Raw genomic sequence first — 21418 nt, forward strand, 5'->3', positions numbered from 1 at the left:
CTGCAATAACCTACTAATGAGAATGTAAAAATACTCACACAAAGCGTGTTATTTGAAGGGGTAAAGATCCTCCATCAAAGCACAGTTCAAGGGTGTCGTGATCCTTGTAGAACCGGAACCTTTTGTCCAGCACAGCGTAGATGTGAAGACTGAAGACGGGGCCACCAGGAGGAGCTCTCACCAGACTTCCATCACTGTAGACACAGACAGATTCCCGGTAACTAATCAAACTCGGTTGTGGTGTTTGGTGAAGGTGTTTCGTCTTACCGCTGGCTTTGATCGCTCACTGCTCTGGTCTCCTTCTTCCCTACATCTTCTGATGAAACTGCTTTGGCATATGACTTTGGTTTGGTTTGTTTTTCTGTTTGAGATGCTCCTGAGTGGTCTGAGCCTTTAGCAGGAAGAACGTTCGTTTCCTCAGGTTTTGATTTTGACGAGCATCCATCTTTGTCTGGATTTTGTGTTTGCTGCAGTGAAGTTTCAGGTGGATGTTTAGGCGTCTCTTCTCTCAGCCTTGTCTTAGCCAGACTCTCTGAGGCAGCTTGAGGCCTGTCCTGGCCTGCATCCTCTTGTTTTGGTTCGGTCCAGTCTGTCTGTGTTTCCTGGTTCTTCTGAGATGAAACTAAAGTCTGAGTATATTTGTTTTTGCCATGAAACCTTGTTGTTTGAGTCTCAGCTTCCACCCTCAGAGCACGGTTCTTGCTCTTCTCTTTTTGTATCCCGTCTTCAAGTTGGACACCCACAGTCTGTGTTTGTGAGGAAGAACTCTCTCTTTGGCTGGATGTCCCCCCCACATCCTCTATTAGGTCTGTTTCTCTGCTTTCATCTTTTCTATCTCCATCCACTTTTTCATTAGAGACGTTCTTTTTCTTTCTTTGCTTTCGTCTTTTCTTCTTCTTATTTTGGACCTTCTTTGGGGAGTTTTCAGCTCCTTGTTGCTGGAATAAACATTAGAACGACTGTCATTACAAGCTAAAGACAGCTGCACCATAACACAAATGCTGGACAAATACCTCTGTTCTTCTCAGAGCTCTTTTCCTGGAAACAGTCGCTGTTTCTCCAGATTTTAAACCAGAGGAACTTTGAGTGTTTCCTGTCTCCTCCTCCATCTAGAATACCGTCTTCAGGAGAGTCCTAGTCACATCCTTGTGAAAATAAAAAGTTTGAAATGATTCCCAATCCCAACAATATCCAGAAAATCAAAACATATCAGTGGCAAAATAAGACATTATAAAGCAAGAAATGTAGGTCAGAGAATTAAACACATTCATTCAGCAATAGATTTATAATTTGGCCTCATAAATTCAACAAACTGTCTCCTAAGGTGACATTAAAATCATGATTTCAAGGCTGAATCGTATGGAAAAAATCAATCATTCTGAACATTAGAAAATAATTATTTTGATTAAATTTTAAATATATTTTCTTTTGCTTTAAAATTTGATTAGTTTTTATTATAGCATTATAAAATATCATTTACTCATGGTAAAGTTTAAAAGAAGTTAAATACTATTTTTAAGTAGCTATCTTCATTTTTAACCTGTGGCAGTGATTTCAAAATGAACTTTTTTCAAGGTAAATTCATTTCTTAACGACCTTTTCAGCAGAACGATTTGTCTGTCGATTAGTGAAACTGTTCATCGGGTGGCGTCCTGGTCCTTCACACCTCTGTGTTTCTGTGACACCCCCTGATGGTTGTTTGCTGCACAGCATGCTGGGTAAGGAAGTCCTCTGGGATAACAAACAGAGCTGCTGTAGGGGTGTAATATAGACAATCTGTCAGCAAATACTTTGAGTTTTGATTGAATTTCAGGACTATTCTAGATCTAGATGCTGTGAATACATTCAGGAAAGGTGTAAGCCCCTCCCACTCGCTGCTGCTGAAAAGGTTCACCTGAAGTCTGGGGTGGAGGCTGACAGGTGGTTTAACGAACAGTTGATAATAGAAAACATTGTTCAAATCAAACGAATACTATTATGTTATGATGTTGGTAAAGAAGAATAGGCATAAAGAAGATTGATTTGCAGTAATCCTTTAAATATTGAGGAATATTTGATTGATCAATTCTCCGTTTAACCCTTTAATGCCCGTTGTCTCGAATATGCGATAAACCAAATTAGCTATAAAATTACCTAAATGTAAAAGCAAAGACACAAGTGAATATCTTTTCCATAGCTGGGAATACATTCAGGCATTAAGGGGTTTTGGGCTTAAGAACCTTTTTACTGTGGCGGGAGTTTAATGACAGTTCAAACTGGTGTCACTGCTTCCGTTTTTAAAGGTAGGCCTACAAGAACGTAGGGGAAAATCCCCAAATGTGTCTAATCTTTACTTGTTTGTCCTGATTAACGATGTCCAAACCAAAAAGCCCAGGTGAGATCCAAAACGACCCACCTGACCACAGAGGACGTCTTGGATCTGACAGGCTGACAGCGGAAGCAGCTCGGTCAACGAGCCGAAGGTAGAAAACCGTCGAGAGTTTATCAAGTTTGACAGCATGCAGACGTACCGGTGTTGGTCAGCATGGAGCGGTCCGGACGGTCTGGGCGGTCCGGGCGGTCCTGCGCTCTGGAGCAGCCCTGTTAGGGACCGTCTGCAAATGTGTCATCCGGAGCTGACGCCTGCCTGCAGGTGTCCATTGTCTTCAGGCAGATCCAGTCACTTATATTATCTTCAGCATGATGATGGTTGTCCCGAAGGATTAACACGGACCGTTTTCCACCGATATGTAGAGGTTATTTATGACAGCTTCGGTGAGTCATTTTTGGATGAACTCTAAGTGCCTTTTTTGTATTTTCGGTTTCGTTTCTGTCTCTCTTTGACCGAACCAGAAACTTAAGCTTTGTTTACGAACTTTTTCAGTTCAAGGAAAGAGAAAGAGACCGTTTTCTTCTGCTGCTTGTGACCGGCTGTGAAAATGTGCAATTATTGACAGAGGCACTTTTTATGAACGTCTTTAATAAATATTTTATACAACAGCTTCCTTACATGGGCATGCTTTATTTTCTCAAGACCATCTGCGAGAGAAAATTTGCTCTAATGATCGAAAGATAGGAGGCAACAGGAAAAAGCCCTCTCCACTATAAAGAGATTTTATTAAAAATAAAAAAAGTTTTGTATTTTATAGATGCAGAACATCTTCTAAAAGGCCAAAATCTAGACTCATTTTGAAACATTGTTTATCCGCTTGCTCTTTTATGCGTCACTTTGACTATAAGGAGGTCATCAGCCCTCAAATTTGCCACCAAACAAACCCTCTTTGAGTGCTGGTTATAGCAGCAAATAACAGATCATATATGTGGTGCTCAGTCCTGAGAAGGTCTAATAATTTTGCGAACAAGAACTCTGCTCTTTTTTCCAGCAGGCCACCTCCCAAGCTTTGCAGCAACATCCTTATGCGGTGACCCTGGAGGTCGCAGCACACCTGGAGGTGGCGATAGTTTTTTCCCTGAACGCATACCATCCACAAAGGTCTCCACATCATCAAATTTGGCTGTGAGCTCTGTGAGGCGCTCCTTGAGGGAGTTAAACTCTTTGTAAAGGTCTCCCAAGGCATCAGACAACAGCTGGATCCTGCAAGGAAGAACAGTTTTTCATCTTTGAGCAAGAAAACAGATGTCTTCTGCACTTGCAGAGTCGCCAGATGATTCTGTTCGATTCAAATGAAGACTCGTCAAGCTTATGCTTTATTGTTTCAATAAAAGTTAGAGAGTAAAGAAAAAAAAAACATCTCATCAAATCCCGACGCAGGTCTGAGTGACAGCAGGTGTGTTCTCACCTGCTATAGTCGGGCAGCACAGCATTGTGATCATGCAGCAGTAGATCCTTCACCTGAGTCACGATGGCAAACTTCCAGTTGTCTAAAACTAGTGTCAAGTTGGCACATCCTCTGGAGTTCAGAGCGCCATCTGGAACCAATCAGAGAACACGAGAGACGAACAGCTCAACCTAAAGCTGGTGGCACGCGAGCGGTTTAATGTTGACATCCTTTTCTTAAAAAAATTTATGTTTCCTAATATCCAAATGTTTTTCAGGCAGCCCAACTTTACAAAGTAAGAGGAAAAGTTTAACAACGGTTTTTAGTGATTACTGGGGTAAATACTGGCTAAAATAGCCATCATTCTTACATTATTATTAAAAAGAAAAAAAAAAATCACAAAAGCAATAATAATAATTTCATTGAAACGACCAAGAAGAGATATCCAAAATAACTTTAGAAAATTTTTGCATAAAATTCAAAAAATGTTAAAATGTAAGAAGTGTAGGTACCACGTTATCTGTTGTCAAGTTGGATTTCTCATGGAATTGTGTGAAAAGCTCTGAAGGACTTCCTTGTTGGTATTTAAATCCACAATTCAAGCCTGTATTTTAAGCTAAACGTAAAGATCTTACCGTTGGAAGGAAAAGTGTCTTGTTCGGAGGTCTTACCGCCATCCTTGAGCTCCCTCTGCGCTCTCGGTTTCTGAGCAGCACTGAGGACTGCAGACAGAACCAGCAGAACTCCAGCAGTCTTCATTCTGACAGCTCCACCATCAGAACACGGACACTTCTGCTCTGATTAGACTCCAGCATTACTAATGTATCTGCAGTTTGAACCACAAGACAGCAGCAGGAGGGCCTCCAGGTTCTCCTCCCATCAGGCCAGGCTTCTCATTTGTCTGCAAACATGTGAAGCAGATCTCCATCTGTCCCAACTTGGTTTCAGAGCAGAAACAGATTACGCTTGCTCGGCTGGCAGCTTATTACTCATTTTAGGAGAATCTGGATGTGCAGAGAGCAGCTGCAGGAGGAAATCAGTCCCCAGGGAACTTTGGAGGAGATGTTTGATGTTTCGAGGTCACATGCAGCGTTAACATTCCTGCTCCTCATCTGCTGCCAGTGTGAATTCATGGAAACAGGTTACGCTGGAAGTCTGACACTCCATTCCATTAATCATTGAGCAAGTTCCAAGCCATACATGAGTTTAATTCATTATGAAAATCAGCAAAAAGAGCAACAAGTGTTTTTAACCTTGTTTATACAGCGATCAGTTTCCATTTCTAATCTTTTAAACTAAAAGAGCAGAAACAAACCAGTTAAGAGCCTGGAATAAACCATTAATAGATGATCACAAGCAAAATAAAAGAGAAAAGCCCACCACAAATGAACTTTTTAAAAATTAATTTATTAATTTTTGTTTCAAATCCAGATCAACAGCATACAACTCTCAGGGCCCTTAGTTAGCTCAGGGAGAGCAGAAAAGTCAAGGAGCGCTCAAAGAAACTGGGCCAGGATCAGTACAGAAGGAAAAGGTCACTGCTGCCTGTCTGCAGGAGGGAAACGCCGAGCAAATCCAAATGGGCAAAAAAGAAAGAAAATCCCCTCCCATTTCTTCAGGAATCAACTCATCTAAGAATGCAATCCATGGCGAAAAACTTCAATCGCACAGCAGACAAACTGCAGAAGACTTCTCCGTGGAGGCCGTCAAGGACAGCAGTTTCAAAGCTGCGGCTGATGCTGCACAAAGACAGGAGAATGAAAGAGCTGGAGCTGAAGTTTTACTGTGAAGGTTTGGGCAGCAAACAAAACCTTTTCATTTTTAAGTTGTGTTTCATTGCCACCTGCTTTTGATTTTGCTTTCAGGCCTGGTCACATGTTTGCTATGGCTTCAGCTGGACATCACAAAGATTTGATCTGGATAAGTCAAAAGCACTCGCTGCAATTCCTAACTGATCTTTTGTGTTTTGGTCCCAATTCAATCCTGCAAATGAAAACCCACAATAAATCCAGTTTGATTGGGTAAGACACATGCTGCTAACTTAAGCGGATGTCTTCATCCTGCTCTTTGTGGGTTACTCCAACTCCAGAAAACCAACAAATCTCTGCTGAGAATCAGCTCAAGATGGACCATAAGCAACAGATGTGTATGCTTTACTGTTTTAGAGCAGGAAATCTGTGAAAAATGTCTAATAAAACCCCCTCACACAAAAGAAGAACATATTAAGATGATAACCAGCGCTTTCATTTTCAGACTAATCTGTCTGCTTCAGTATCACTGCTCTAAAATGTGTCTGTGCAGAAGAAGCAGACGAGTTCATCCAGACAGAGGTGCTGCAATGAAAGCATCCCTCAGCTCAGGGCTTCTGATGGTGCTAACGGCTTCTCACACGGTGTGACGGCAGAACCATCAGGAGCCTGCTGGTGGAGGACTTGGGTTTCACAAACATAAGATTTGCAGGAGAAGATACTTGAGTTTCTATTTCAGCAGCAGTTGTTTTTAAAAGCACCTGACTGCTGAGAATGCTAAAAGTGAACATTTTTCTGGATGTGTCAACAGAGAACAGAACTTCCAGCTGATAAAAAGCTACATTTTATGTCTGCTGAAGTTCTCATCACCCAAACAAACTGAACCAGATGAAGATCAGCTCTGAGGGCAGAAAACCACAAGCTGCTGTTTTCAATTCTACAACTAAAATGTAACCAACAGGAAGTGCAAAGAACATGTGTGGGTGGATTTTCAGTGGAGCTCCTGACATTCTGCAGTCGAAGGTCTGACTGATGTGTGTACTGTTTGGGCTGTCGGACACACAGCAGGCCACACCAAAGTTGCAAAGAAAATGCTACTGTCTGATAAAAGTCACATGGCAGCAATGACCTTCAAAGAATGATGATAAACAACAAAATCATCAGAAGAAGCTGTGAAGCTGAAACAACTTTTTCATCACCGTCTCCTGTAAGAGGGACTGTTTGGGAGCCTCAGAGTTCTTCACCAAAAATGCCTCCAACTCCTCACATGAGCTTCTAGGGGAGGAAAACAGGACCTCCTGGTTCCCTCTGAAGAACCAAGAGTTCCCTTCATGTGTGCAGCCGCCTGAGTAACAACAGAGGGGAAAAACAGTGAGGGAGCCTTCTTGCAGCTGATCCTGGAGCAGAGCATTGCTCGGGCTGGGGGGTGGAGGGTCTAACTGCGAGGCAGACTGCACATTTCACAGTGCTCCGTGCCAGGCTGGTTCATGAATGTGCAATGGAGGCAAGACCACATGGCTGAAGACGAGGTGGGAGCGGAGGAGCCGCCCATGGCCCCGTAACCCAGAGAGCTGGACGGCTGGCCGCCCACTGTGCCTGAAGAACCACAGACAGAGAAGAAGCTTTCAGTCCCAACATCACAATTCACTTACAACTTATTCTGCAGAGAGCAGACTACAAGAGCACAGGTAGTAGCATCCTGTCATCACATGGAATGACACTGACTTTGGGTTTCCTCAACATTCCTACATCTCAGTTAAGACTTTATCAAGTTTACTGTTGCTTTTCTTCTCAAGTCTCATTATTGAGAGCTTCTAAGCATAGTCAAGGACAGAAAAATCTGTATAAGGGAGGAGGAGGAATTGTAACTTGTGCTATCCTAGACATGTTTACATTAAAAGTGGGGTCATCTGGACCCACAAGACGGCACACTGAACTTTTTTTTCTCAAGGATTTTTTATCTTCACTGGTTTCCATAGCATAAAATCAGGACATAAAATCCTGCCCACCTTTATCATAGGAGGGATCCCTCACCTATGCAAGGGTGGGGTCATCTGGACCTCATAAGAGGGCACCAGGGTTGAATAGGTATTTTAGTTTGAAGAAAACACTCCACTTGAATCTTCAAAACGTGCATCTTTTTCATGTCTCAGTTTGGCCAGAGTGGCCTGGATGACTTGCAGGATGGAAACTCACAATCTGGTCTCAAAGGTTCATTTCCTTTTCCCCGTTTTCTTACTGAATTATGAGACCACTGAAGATTTCTCTACAGATCATTCCAGCAAGAAGACGCTACATTACAAGAATGTTGGACTCTAGTTTCTAGACTCACTGCACAACTGCTCAATGGTGGCCCACTGCTCCGACTTCTTCCAGGTTTCGGCCAGATCCTCATTAGAAGTCTTCACTGCATCAAGCAGAAGCCCAATACTGTCCTATGAATGAAGACGAACAGATAAATCATGAAGATGACACTAGCTGTGTCTCCATTACACATTTGCACACAACTTTATCGAAATTCTAGGAATTTTGAAAAAAGCAATGTTTCGAAATGACGCTGTTTCCATTAAATCATCATTTTGCGATAAAGCACAACCCAACTCACGCGATAAGTCATTAAGAACACAACGATGAATGAGAGCAAGTGTTTTTTTTATTTGATTCACTAAAAAAGGAGCATTGAGGTGACGTCACAGCTCTGTCTGGAGAGTGCGTTCCACACAGAGTCTATTGACAGTCTCAGGTGAGAAACCTGTTCAGTGGTTTTTAAAAAAAATAACCATTCCAGCAAGTAAGCTGCTGGACCTTTTTCTGTTTAAAAACACGACAAGATCCATTTAAGTTTCTGTCCCTGCACTCGCGCTTTTCCTCAAACAAGACTTCAGCATCTTCAGGCTCCAAGCTGCAGAGGTGAAGCTGCAGAGGAAGATATGAGGAAATCTTGGTGATTTTATTATGGAGGAGCTGCACGATTCCTTATGACACTCAACTTATAAAGAGCTGTGAAGCTGTTGGATCTCTCCTGCCGCCCGCTGTGCTGCGCTCAGGACAGACACTTCATACAAAGAGGCGCATCTATTTTGAAAAGTGTTTCCATTACAGTTTTACAAAAAATGTCTGTTTGAAAACTCACCAGTTTTTTCGAAATTGTGGTGTTTTTGTTATCAAAATTCCAATTTGGGAAATTTCAGAGTTAATGGAAATGCGACTACTGTAGCCTGTGGATTCTGTTAGTCTGTTGCACATCCTTAGTACACTTTCAGTTATAACATGGTCCGGGTGAATACTCAATTCTGATTGGTAGCTGGACGTGGATTAAAAAGTGATAATGAACAGTGATAAAGTTCCAGTCACACAGCCCAAATGTTCTGTATCACTACTCTGACTTCTTTAAAACAAACTTTTGCTGGACAAAAACAACCAGTAAGACGTGAACTTTCTCTCTGAGCTGATGCTTTATTTAACCTATCGAGACGATCAGCATTTATATCAATTTCCTTTGCAGTCGGTGTTGGCTCAGCCGTTACCATGACAACTTGCTGCACCATGTTTCAAAAATTCTGCTATTTGCATTAAAAAGTGATCTAAACCAAAACAACAAAATAAGGTACTAAAAATGGAGTGAATGTTTATTTCTTTTGTAAGGGACCATGGTATAAACGGAATAATACCATTTGAACTGTCCATTAGCAGAAATGAATGCAGTTTGTGGAAGTAACCGTCTGACATGAAGCGGAGGACGGTTCAGGCTTCCACATTGTGCATCAATTTCTGATAATGCACACTTCATCAGGCCTGATCTCTTAGTTAACAGCTTCCAAATGGCACAGAAATGAGGTCCATAGCTAATCAAAGTGAGACATCTGAACTCACTCTCAGAGGCATAACTTCATTGGTGACGAGGAAAAGCAGCAGATGGAAGTCTGACACAATGTCCAGGAATGATGTGGAGGAACACTGGGACAGGTACGTCGCTAAACTGTGAAAATCCTGCAACCAAACCAAACAAACTTTATTATTCTGGATGTTATGGCTTTAAGAGGTTGAGGTTGTGCTACAGTCAAAGTGAAGCTTAAGCACAAGTGGATGGTGGACAAGAAGAGGGCTGAGAAACCCAGTCAGATAGTGGAAGTACTGGAACTGCTTTCCCACAGTGCTGAGTCAGGTCCATCACTGTTTTCACCTCCGGCTGGAGCTCTGTGAAGCTTTGTGAGGAAGTTACAACAATGGAAACAAGTTCTGGGAGAAAAACAAACAATCCTCTTCCATTTCTATTATATGAAGAGTTTTTCTTTGTTTTCTTTGGTTCCAGTTAAACATTTCCAGCTTTCATGTTCAAGGTTTCTGAAACAAAAAAACTGATTTCTAACATTATTGAGGACATTTGATTTAGTTCACCCCCAGGCCTTGTGTATGAACAGTCACACCAATCCAGTATGAGAGCCGAGCTCAGAGCAGAGGACAGACGAAGAGGGCTGTTCAGTGCTTACTTGTGTCTCTCCGAGAATATCCCGGTTCTCAATGGGAAAGCGTTGTGTGGAGGTGAAGGTGTACTGGGGGTCTTTTGGAAAGGTTGTGGTTATCTGATTTAAAAAAAATAAAAAAATTTAATCAAAATAATAAATAAATAATAAGAATTGTGTTAAAGAGCAGAGCAAACAGCACTAAGCATCAGCAGAAAACACTGGGACTTACATCTATGATGAGGTACTCCACGGGAAGAGGTCGAGCTAGAAAAGTGACATCATTTCCAAATTTGTCTTTGTCCTGTTGGATCCAACAAACCCAACATAAAAAAAACAGAAGTCAAAGTGGACATGAGGTGTGTAGCATTTCCAGCATGCATGTAGTGTTGGTGGAAGTCTGACCTTGAAGAAGACGTCTGGTACATACTGCTCAGGGCTGGATTCTTTAGCGTAGCCCAGCTCTGGAGCGTCCTTGCAGGGCAGGAGGCACTCATCTCTCACAAGAGCCATGCACTGATTCGACACCTGGTATCCTTCGAAATGCACCTGGTTATCGGGTCCGCCTGCAGTCAGAACAAAAATGGTTACAGAAACAAGTCTATTTTATTATGTTACAGTTTGGGGGAATAACCCACAAACCCCCCCAAAAACACACCAGCAACAGTGCTGTGTGTCAATAGATGGCGCTCACGCAAAGCTGTATAAGAGGAGGTAGAAGAGTGCATTGAACAGAGGCAGGCTTCAAGAGCTCAGACCCTGACTTTTAAAACAAGGAAACATTTAACATTTAAGAAGGTCTTTCTACAGAGTGAAATTAATTACTTTGTCAAACACTTGAAGAATTCCTCTGCATTAATGCAAAAATGTACCTGTTGCCACAACTGTCACAAACTTGGATCCAAAGAATCCGTCTCGAGAGAGTCTGCATGGGTTTGGATGTTGGTTCTGGAAGTACCCAGAAGTGATGCACTCTTCTGCGCTCAGATAATAGGAGTCCTAACGTAGATGAAGGGACACATTTATTTATAGTTTTACATCTAGCAGTAACTAACTGAGAAATGTTAGACATTTAAACACAAACCTCTAATGTAACACTTTAAAACCCCTGTGCTATCCTAGACATGTTTACATTGAAAGTGGGGTCATCTGGACCCACAAGACGGCACACTAAACATTTTTATCTACACTGGTGTCTGTGGTAGACATGAAATCCTGATCACCCATCAGGGTGGGGTCATCTGGACCCCATAAAACAGCACAAGGGTTAATGCCATGGATCAAATTTCAACACTCCATATCAATTGGACAACGATGGATAGTTTTTTCTTCCAAGAAAAAATATTAACTGATCAAAACAGAGTGCAGTGAAGACCGCACAAAAGCTAAAAGAGCACAAGCTCTTTCTATAGGTTGAATTTAGCAGTGTTATACAGGAACTCTGCTATAACTACTATAACCATGCAGGTGAAAAGGCTGTTTTTACCTTGTTTCTCAGGTAACGGACAGTCCCTATCCTTGTGTCTTCAGACAGCAGATCAGTGAAGATCCATCCCACCTAATTTATGAATGAGAAGAGATTTGTCTCATTTTGATTGAGACAATGACATGTTTCTGATAGCAGTGCTATAAAAAAGCTAAAAACATTCATTTACTCAAAAAAAGTGCATTTTTACAAAATGTTTCTTAAAAGGAAAAACGTTTCACTGGGAAATTTACAGAACAATGTTATCAAGTGTGATTTGAAATTACTTGATTAACAAACTAAGCTTAATAGTCAACAAGTTCAAGTGTTGAACTATCAGATGTTCGGTACCACAGAAATTTGCTTAAAAACTGAGTAAAATTTCAGAAGTTGAGCAAACTGCTTAAAGGGGCAGACAGAAGGCTCAGGCAGAAGAAAAGAGCTCGACCTTGCAGAGACCCAGCTTTGCTGCGATTTCATCCACAGTTCCAGCTTTCGGATCCTCCAACAGCTCCAGGCTGTTCTGGTTGGCAGTCTGAAAGGCCATAAAGACGGTCTGGTCAAAGCAAAAGTCTCACTACATCTTTGGGAGGATTGTGACATGTTGGGTTGGACTCCCACCTGGGGGGGCTCATAGATGGCAGCAACCTCAGCTCTGATGCCCAGAGGGATGTCTTTGTGCTCGGTGTACCTGCCATACAAATAGCCCATCCTCTGGCTACCCGTTTTCCTCCAAAAGTCCAGAAAGCGATCTGCGATGGTGTGGTTTTCAAACATGATGTTGTCCACATGTCTGTATTTCTAAAGAAAAACAAACTCATCACATCAAAGTGTTTTTAACCAGAAACAGAAGCAATGATTGTTTTGACTTGTTTTAAAAGAGCAGAAACCCTCAAGGAACTGTGCTTTAGCATCATACCTGTCTGTTGAGAGTAATAGCACTGGGCTGGCACTTAGTGCAGATCCCGTCTGGCCAGGGAGGATGACCCTCACAGCCCGACTTTATCTTACAGCTGATGTTCTCCAGAGCGGCAAACTTCCCTCTGCAGGAAGTCCAGGTGACGTTGAGTTTGACAGGGAAACGTGAGAAGTGAAACAATCATAAGCAGCTCGTCACTTACTTATCTGCTCCACCCGTCAGCTTACGGAGGTTAGCGTGGAATGACATGTGCTTCACCGGCGGGTCCAGGTGGTTCAGGTAGTCTTCATCAAAAGGCTGCATCCAAATGCAGAACAGATGTTAAGGGGAAAAGCTGTTGTGTTTTTTTGGAAAAAGGAAAGATTTCTGTTACCTCTAATGGAACACAGTGTACACATTTTCCAAGGGCACCATGGCGACATCTGGAACAAAACAGAACGATGAAGGTTATAAACTGGAGTTCCTTCACACATCAGCATCTCATCTGTCTTACAGCTGTGGATCTCTGTTCCTGTAGATCTTCCCATCTTGCTTAGCCAAATACTGATCTATCTCATCCTCCTGGACCTGGGGTGCAGAGGACGACCGAGGGATCAAGGAGGATGACGAGGAGGAGGAGGAGAGAGATGGCAGTGATGAAGACGAGTGTGGGGTGGCTGTATCCATTTTCTCCCCAGAAGACGTTGATGGGTACAGAAACAACATGTCCCCATGCCTACAAAATAAAAGAATGATTAAAAAATGATGAGATCAAAGAAACAAGTCTAACAACAGTACTGTTACAAATTAAAAAAAAATGAGATTATTCAAACAAAGTCGGTTATTTTTTGTCGGTCAATTCTGGGAATGAAACTTGTATTTTTTTTTTATTGAAAAATGGTGTGAAGATTGAAATATGTTTAGCTTTTATTTATTTCAGTTTTATTGAGAGTGCCCAATATAAATTGAAAACCTAAAATCTCGTTTCTCAGAAAACAACAATATTACATTAGGATATCAAAGAAAGCATGTTCTCAGCACAAACGTCTAAACTATTCATTTCTATGATCTCAATTCTTGGTTGAACCCATTGACTGCATAAGAGAACTGGACTTGGCAAGTGTGACATCACCCATTGAAAATGCCTCAAAGTAAAAGTTCATTCAGCTTTCGTTTTTCCACGTTACAGACACCATTTGGAGCCAGGCGAGGTTGGTAAACAGTGATTGATCCGAGTTGGTCTGGGTCTCAATCAATGTTTCTATGGCAACTACTGTTGCCAATCAGGAGTGAGATTGCTGGAAGTCCACACCCCTTCCACTGACAGTGGGCTCAGGAGAATCTGTCAGTCAAACATTTTGAACGTAGGAGGTGGGGCCAGCGGGCACCACATGCTTTTACTGAGGAATCTGATTGGCAGATTCTGACTTGCAATAAAGAAACAAAATCATGAAAAACAAATGAGGATTTTCAAGAACACTTTAAAAAAAAGGACTCAGAGAGAGAAAGATTATTGTGACTAATAGAATGACTGAGTAACAGCCGTTTATTTCTCTATACAACTCTTTGGGATTTTGGCTTCTCTGAGTCAGCAGGTACTTCCTGTTTGGAACACTGGGGGAGGGGTCACTCAGTCCAGTTCTCTTGTACAGACCTCATTTTGCACAAGTGTCTGTATCACTGTGTCATAGTATGACTGGGATTGTGGCTCTGCATTAGTGTGATGGAAGCCCAGCTGCCTTCATGTTGCTCAGTTGTTCCTCACCCTGAAACTTTATATTTTCATCACAACTTTGATCAGTCTTCCGTGACAACAGTCATGGGAGATGACGTAGCTTTGCAACTGTTTCCTGTGTGACTCCTTTCCGAGAGGCGTGATCTTTTTTAATAACTTTCATGTTTGCGCTAAGCAAGAGCGTGCACGTGGAGGGGTGCGTCACATGATGAGCTGCAGCAGAACATGAACCGAGTATGAGAGACAGACAGAGAGAGCGCCAGGTACTACAACAAGAACTACATCAACACAAAAATGTAAAAAAAGTGAATGACACTGGAAAAAGAAAAAAATGCAAAAATGTATGATATGTAAATGTAGCAACAGCTTGACACACGTTTCCAAGAAGCATTTCTAATATCTGTTGGAGACGAAGGCAAGCCAGTCCAGCCCTAATTAACCACCATGAGCGGCCTGAGAAACAATGGTGGAACAGAACCGGATGATGTTCATTTATCTTATTCAATGTTTGACTGAACTAAACCAACCAGGACCAACAGAGCTCAACTTAGTATGAAATCTGAGTCTTCTCCTACAGGAAGTGTCCTTTTCTGCTATAAGCTTGAAAGGAAGTAGTGATCAAATAAGAGTACAAATGGGCTTTAAATTGGGATTCTCAACACAAATGCTGGGAAATTGATTCCTTAAGAAATTCAGAAAGAATTTTCGTGTACTTACTTAATCTTGAGTAAGCTGAGGGTTTTGTTCTGAGATAGGATCTCTCCGGTCTTGTTGCGGTTCAGGTAAACTGAAAATCCATTTGAATTAAAGCCAAATTCTTTGGCCACCTGCAGTAGAGATGAAGGTCAAGAGGGCAGTAGAATACACACAAAAGTTGTAAATATAAAGTACAAAGTTCACTATTTAAATGGGTCAAAGATTTGTGCTTGGTGGGACAAATTCAGAAAGATAACTGTAAATATTGTATACTTAATGAAGTAAAAAGAAACAGCAGAGCCTCCTGTCGTGGCAGCTTGTTATAAATGCATCTTACAGCTGCTAAATTGGGTTTGCTAAACTTTTCAGAAGCTCAGTAAGAAGGCTGGCCACCACGGTGCCCAACAGAATAACAGCACTGAATATGACTGCAGCTGAAATGAATAAGCTCCCTATTATCATGCATGTACATGAAGCTTGTTAGAATCTGACATAGAAATTAAATTCAGTGGGTATTGAAAGTTTGGGCACCCCAGTTAAAATGTTCTATTATTGTGCATAAAGAAGCCAAGGAAAAATCTTCTAAAGGTATCAGTCTACAGATGAGACATTCTTTTATTATGTAAAAAAGTCCTTATTTCCACTATTTACCCTTTCAGAATAACAGAAAACTAAATAATGGTGTGTTAAAGTTTGGACACCTGCAGAGTTTATAGTTTGCTCCGCCCCCTTTGGAAAAGCTCAGACCTGACAGTGTCATGGATTGTTCACAATCATCCTTACAAAGACAGCTGATTTCTGTCTCAAAGATTTGAACTAATCGGAGTCATGTGACCTTGCTCCACCAATCAGCATGATGGGTTCTTCCAGCAGTTTTCTAGAAGACTGAAACTGAAAAGAGTTGATGCTCATAAAGCAGGAGAAGGCTGTAAGAAGGTAGCAAAGAGTTTTCAGATTCCAGTGTCCTCTGTTCAGAATGTCTTTAAGAAATGTCAGTCAACAGGAAGAGTGGAAGATCAAGAAAACTCTCAGACAGAACAGCTGCAGGATTGTGGGAAAAACAAGTCCAAACCCGGGTTTGACTGCAGGATCCTCCAGAAAGACCTGCAGACTCTGGAGTTGTGCTGCACTGTTCTACTGTCAGAGAGACTTGTAGAAATATGAAGAGTCATCAGAAGAAACCCTCTTCTACGTCCTCACCACAAAACTCAACCTTTGAAGTTCACAGATGAACATAGAAACAAGCCTGATACACTTTGGAAACAAGTTCTGTGGACCGACCCGGTTCAAATGGAACCACAACAAGCAAAGATCTGTTTGGAGAAGAAAGGGTCCAGAGTTTAACAAACAGAACTTCTGTCCAGCTGTTAACCATGGGGGTGGAACAATCATGCTCTGGGCTTGTTTTGCAGCCAGCAGATCAGGAAGTATTTCATCAGCAGAAGGAAGAATGGATCTTCTTGTCCGCTTCTTCCCTTTTGGGGTCGCGGGGTGCCGGAGCCTATCCCGGCTACTGATGAGTGAAGGCGGGGTTCACCCTAGACAGGTCTCCAGTCTGTCTCAGGGCCTCAATCACACACACATTCACTCTTACATTCACACCTAGGGGCAATTTAGAGTCACCAATTAACCTATGAATCAATTAATCAAATATACAAGCATGTTTTTGGACGGTGGGAGGAAGCCGGAGTCCCCGGTGAAAACCCACACATGCACGGGGAGAACATGCAAACTCCACACAGAAAGGTCCCAATTGTAGTTTTTCAGATCCTCCAGCCAGGATTCGAACCGGGGCCTTCTTGCTGTGAGGCAAGAGCGCTAACCACTGCGCCACCGTGCAGCCCTTGGTGTCAGACGTGGGAGCAGAAAGAAGAATGGATTCCACAAAAAAAAACCTGATGTCATCAGTGAAAAAGTTGAAGAGAGGAAGGCTTCTCCAAATGGATCATGATCCTAAACACTCCTCAGAATCCACGCTGGCTTACATTAAGAGAATAAACTGAAGGTTTAGCAATGACCTTCTCAATCACCTCAACATGATTGAACATCTATGATAGACCTGAACAGAGCAGAGAAGAACAGACATCCCAGAAGTCTCAGAGGTCTGGAAGACTTCTGTAAAGAAGAATGGATGAAGATTCCTCAAGCAAGAACTGAGAGACTCTTGGCTGGAGATAAGGTACTAACTTTTACACGCACCATTAGCTTGTTTTCAGTTTGAAAGGCTAAATGATGGAAATAAAGCCTGTTTTTTTTACATGTTAAAGGAATGATTCATCTGTAATCTAATACCTTTAGAAGATTTTTCAATCTTTCCTTGAGTTCTTAATGCACAATAATAGAACGTTTTGCCTGGGGTGCCCAAACATTCAATCCCCACTGTCACTACAAAAGGGGAAAAAAAAGTTTCCAGTCAGAGAGGAAATGTCGTAGGTCATCTATAAACAATATTATCCAGAAATAGTCTGTTTCTGTGTTCACCTGAAAACAGGTGTTTTGCATTTGCAGATAGTTTGCATCACATTCAGGATTTTCTGTTTAAAGATCGTTGGCAGATGATCAACACAGAATGACACCCCCCCACCACCACCACGTCCCTGCATTAATGTGCCTCTGCACTATCATATCCCATCATACATCTGTGATGAAGAGATGCAGAAATGGTCTATTGAAGTTCAGACCCATGTAAAGCAAATACCCTCAGGGCTCAAGTGTAAATAAAATACCTAAATGAAATTCAGACAACCCTAAGTTTGCATTAATGCCAATCACCTGATAACTCAAAAGTATCAAGTAGTTACCACCCAAACGTGTTAGTGCTCTAACCTGGACAACTCCAAGCACTAAACACACTAAAGGTGGAAACCACTCCAGACTATAGAACTGAAGACTGGAAAAAATGTATGAGGAAAAAAAAAACAAAAAACAATTTGTTTCTCGGAAAAATGGATGAAAAATAAAGCTGTTCTGTTTAGGATAATCCATCATATTTAATAAGATATTTTTTTTCAATAAATGTTTTATATCAAATGAATTTCTCATGTGATTTTAAAGGTGTTTAACACATCAGAAAATTCAGAAACTAATGTGATCAAATACCCTTTTCTAAAATTGATTTTGAGGATCCAAGTTACAGGAAAGAGCAGACATCCCCCAGAGGAAACCTGAGCATCCATGTGTGCAGACTTTGTGTCCGCTCAAGTTTCTCTGCAGATGAAATTTGTAGAAGTAACAAAAGCCTGGTGAAATCATTAACTCTGTACTTGGTTTGTAAAGGACACCGTTTGACTTGCTCTGCTAAAAGATATGCTTGAAATGGCAAAAATCATTTTGGTTATGTGGAACGCCACCCTCTCCCCCACCTCCCCCCATGTCCCATGTTTAAAAAATATTTTCAATAATCAAAGATTCATTATTTCAGAACAAAATTAAGGAGATGACTTGAAACTTCAGGACATTCTAACATTTCTGACATTACCTTTTTGAGAAAAGCAGCTGCTGTCTCCCTCTTGGTAGAAGGAATTTTCTTCATTCCATCAGGGGATTGAACCCTAATGATCTGAAAACAAACATAACAACCTTAAATCATTTGCAGTAGACCAATTGCTCATAAATATAACACCTGAGTAAGAATATGGACATGCAGGCAGAGAGCAGGCTATTGAGCATAAAATACACCATACCAACATACGCTTCAACCGCTTACCAGCAAAATCCAGTCTTAGTTTGACTGAACGGACAGTTTTTAAGCATTTATGACTGCTAGGTAAAGGAATATTGTCCTCTGATTAGCATGTATCTACAAGAAAAGTGGTTCAAAACCTTATGAGGACACTGATGTCAGCCAGCCCTATAGGTTGTAAAAGAGAAGTAAAAGTTTGGATGGCAGAGCCACTTCTGCCGAGGTATTAAACCATGAACGATTTTAGGATGAAGTCAGACCGGATCACTTTGGATCCCAGTTGAAAATTTTGAGCCAAGTTTCTTTATTTCCATGGCTATCATATTCCTCTTCTTCTGTATTTTAATGTAGAATTTATGTATGAACTGGTGTTTACAATTTATGTATATAAATAAATTGTTATACTTTTATCGAAAAATTATTCCATAAACATCAAATTCTAACTTCAATCAAATCCCAACGATGTTATTAGAGAATTTCAACAAGAGTATTTCCAAAACAAAGACAGCTTCTAGTTTCTCCAGTCTAACATAACATTTATGTTATAGTTATGACCATTCAAAAAAAAAAAAAAAAAAGATTTATTACGAAAACCGTTTTGTTTAGACAGAAAAACAAAACTAATGCTGCTTTCACTCAGTTTTTGAGACACAAGCACTGTGGCTAACATTATCTCCATCGCTAAGACTCAACAGATTAAAAAAAAAGCAACAACAAAGGAAATATTTAACCCAAACGTTTTCCATCTCTAGCTATATTTAGCCGGAGTTAGGAAGCAACCTTGAAAGCTAATCTGAGTCGAAGAGCTAAAAGGCCGCAGTCACTCTTGCTAATGATAGCTAACTGCTGAGCTAATTCTGCTGCCTCATCACTGCCGACTTCAGCTAAGAGGCTAGCGACCGTTAGCCTGCTCGATCCCTCAGCAGGGTCGGCCCAACACGCTGACACGCTTACTATGTTATCCGCCATGGCTCTTCGTTGAGAATCCCCGTCAATGTCGCCGTGCTTCCTGACAAAACTATAATAATTACAAAATAGACGTTAACAATCACGAGACGTTGCAGGCAGAGCAAGAGCAAAGCTCCATCATAGAACTCAGTTTGACACCAGTTCAACAACGGAACGAATCCGCTCGAAACAAGCAACCGAAGTTAAAAGGTTCCACCACTTTCTGTTCTACGGGAAAAAAGAAAAATGTTTCTGTCTGCTAATAAGACAATTTATCTGCTATTGTTAATTTTATACACACACACACCCACGCACACACATATATATATATTAGAGCTGCCAGGTGATTAAAATTTTTAATCGCGATTAATCGCATTGTCCATAGTTAACTTGCGATTAATCGCAAATGAATATGTGGCCCTTTTTTTGAAAAAAAATGTGTGCTTCGTGGAATTTAGTAGTTCTACATTAATTATGAAAACAAGAATGACAAAATTAATAGTTTTCATCAGAAATACTTTATTTTGTAACATTGTATTGAGATAAACTTTCTTAACAATAAAAGGCTGTAACATAAAATGTCTAACAAAAGCCCAAGTGCAAGTGAAGGGCATTTTAAATTCAAAACTTCAATCAACGTTCAGTAAAATAAAATAAAAAACATCAAAAATAAAATTTCCATAACACATTCATGTTTATTTTTTGTCAGGACCAAATCTTTTCCTCCTCTGCTAATAGAGATTTATCATTTTCTATTAACTTTTGTTTTTTAAAACATTAAAGACTGAGAAAAGCGGGGGTCCTTGCTGCTGCTGCTGCCTTGGCAGGGGGTCTTGGTGTGGAGACAGCCGGGCACTCTCCCTTTTTTTTTACTTTCCATCATCACCTCAGCAAACATAAACACTCACCTGAGCACAGGTGTCAGCTCACCTTTGCACTAATGGTATGCGTGACAGAATGAAAGGCTTTACATGAGTGGGTTTATACAAGTGTGTGTGTGCACAGCAGTTGTATTGTGTACATTCTGACTAGTTTAAATGTGAAGACTATTTTAGCCAACAGGTATCTTTATAATTATTGAGCGTAAACAGGTCCCGCCCATTCCAGCTATTTACACCTGGCTATTTTAAGATGTTAGCACCCTCTGTTACCATCTACTTTCTTTAAACTCCCCTCTTTTACCTTTCTTTTGTGCCCTTAACCCTCGTCCTCCCCTTCCCTTTTCTTGTTTTCTGTCCGGTCCAACAGAAAAAAAAATGCAAAAACATAATCAATATAAATAAAGTTTAGCATAAAATACTAAAGGGGATTATACTCAATACACTCCTGTTGTGACAGTAAATCTGTGGAACACAAGGATCACCACCATGGTGATCAGGGTAGCCCTAAGGAGCACGCAAAGTCTCTCCTGAAAATAACACAACTCATTTGCTAGCTGAGTCAAAAATGTAATTTGATTCTGTTGCTATTTTTTTTAATTACACTTGCATTTACACAACTTACACATTTTTAACTGTGTAAGTTTATTTTTCTTTAACATTACATAGTTGATAAACTTGGTACAACATAGAGAAAACGGGACATTTTCCCATTAATGTAGTGATAGAAGTGATCATCTGAAAATTACTGAGATTAATAAAGTTCTGAATATTGATATTTGTTTCCTAGTTTTTTGTCATTGTTGATGATTATAGTGAGAAATCAATGTCTCTACATAGAGGAGGATCATTATTAATTTCTTAATAACGTATAACTAAAGGCAAATTAAGCAAATTTGTTATTTCAAACTGGTATTCCTTCGTGTGACTCATGAAGTAGCTCTCTGTTTCAAACAAGTTGGTGGTCTAACACAAGAAGCTCTCAGCTCGTCTTTGTTTGCTAAGATGTTGGACCTGACAAGTAAAAAAAAGGAAATCAACCTGAATGGCTCCATAAGTGAAATAGGTTTCACACCCCAGTTCTAGATTGTCACCAGGTGTGCATGTGTAAGTGTGTGTGATTGTCTGACTCTGACGGACTGGCAAC

At 40.9% G+C, this 21418-nt stretch overlaps 2 protein-coding genes and 2 long non-coding RNA genes across 10 annotated transcripts in view; 2 read left to right on the top strand and 2 right to left on the bottom strand.

Moving 5' to 3' along the window:
* The window catches only part of rnf213b (ring finger protein 213b), a 56790-nt gene extending 54142 nt beyond the window's left edge, over positions 1 to 2648 (bottom strand). For 4 of the 7 annotated variants that reach the window (XM_024284461.2, XM_024284458.2, XM_024284459.2 and 1 more), the window contains exons 1-4: positions 2511 to 2648; positions 1014 to 1145; positions 268 to 938; positions 39 to 194 (exon numbers count right to left, since the gene is read on the bottom strand). In XM_024284461.2, coding sequence (XP_024140229.1) covers positions 39 to 194; positions 268 to 938; positions 1014 to 1109 — 923 coding nt within the window. In that variant the 5' untranslated portion in view covers positions 1110 to 1145; positions 2511 to 2648. Of the gene's footprint in view, positions 1 to 38; positions 195 to 267; positions 939 to 1013; positions 1146 to 1596; positions 1753 to 2395 lie in introns of all 7 variants that reach the window. The other 3 variants (XM_024284457.2, XM_036216971.1, XM_036216972.1) reach the window with 3 other exon arrangements.
* LOC112153966 lies at positions 2289 to 13096 on the top strand. Its single transcript, XR_004949714.1, has 2 exons — positions 2289 to 2462; positions 12849 to 13096. It is a non-coding gene; the product is annotated as an uncharacterized LOC112153966 (long non-coding RNA).
* LOC118600153 lies at positions 2615 to 4154 on the top strand. Its single transcript, XR_004949715.1, has 2 exons — positions 2615 to 2754; positions 3363 to 4154. It is a non-coding gene; the product is annotated as an uncharacterized LOC118600153 (long non-coding RNA).
* Positions 5147 to 19593, bottom strand: nploc4 (NPL4 homolog, ubiquitin recognition factor). Its single transcript, XM_024284464.2, has 17 exons — positions 19400 to 19593; positions 18242 to 18322; positions 14785 to 14894; positions 12847 to 13068; positions 12727 to 12775; positions 12556 to 12650; positions 12354 to 12477; positions 12056 to 12235; positions 11883 to 11969; positions 11456 to 11527; positions 10842 to 10968; positions 10375 to 10535; positions 10202 to 10273; positions 9997 to 10089; positions 9380 to 9496; positions 7839 to 7941; positions 5147 to 7102 (listed from the first exon to the last, which is right to left on the bottom strand). The coding sequence occupies exons 1-17, from the start codon at positions 19412 to 19414 to the stop codon at positions 6942 to 6944; spliced, it is 1869 nt and encodes a 622-aa protein (XP_024140232.1). The 5' UTR covers positions 19415 to 19593; the 3' UTR covers positions 5147 to 6941.
* Between the last annotated feature and the right edge of the window lie 1825 nt (positions 19594 to 21418).

This window comes from Oryzias melastigma, linkage group LG19 (assembly GCF_002922805.2).
Source record: "Oryzias melastigma strain HK-1 linkage group LG19, ASM292280v2, whole genome shotgun sequence".
Classification (NCBI taxonomy): Eukaryota; Metazoa; Chordata; class Actinopteri; order Beloniformes; family Adrianichthyidae; genus Oryzias; species Oryzias melastigma.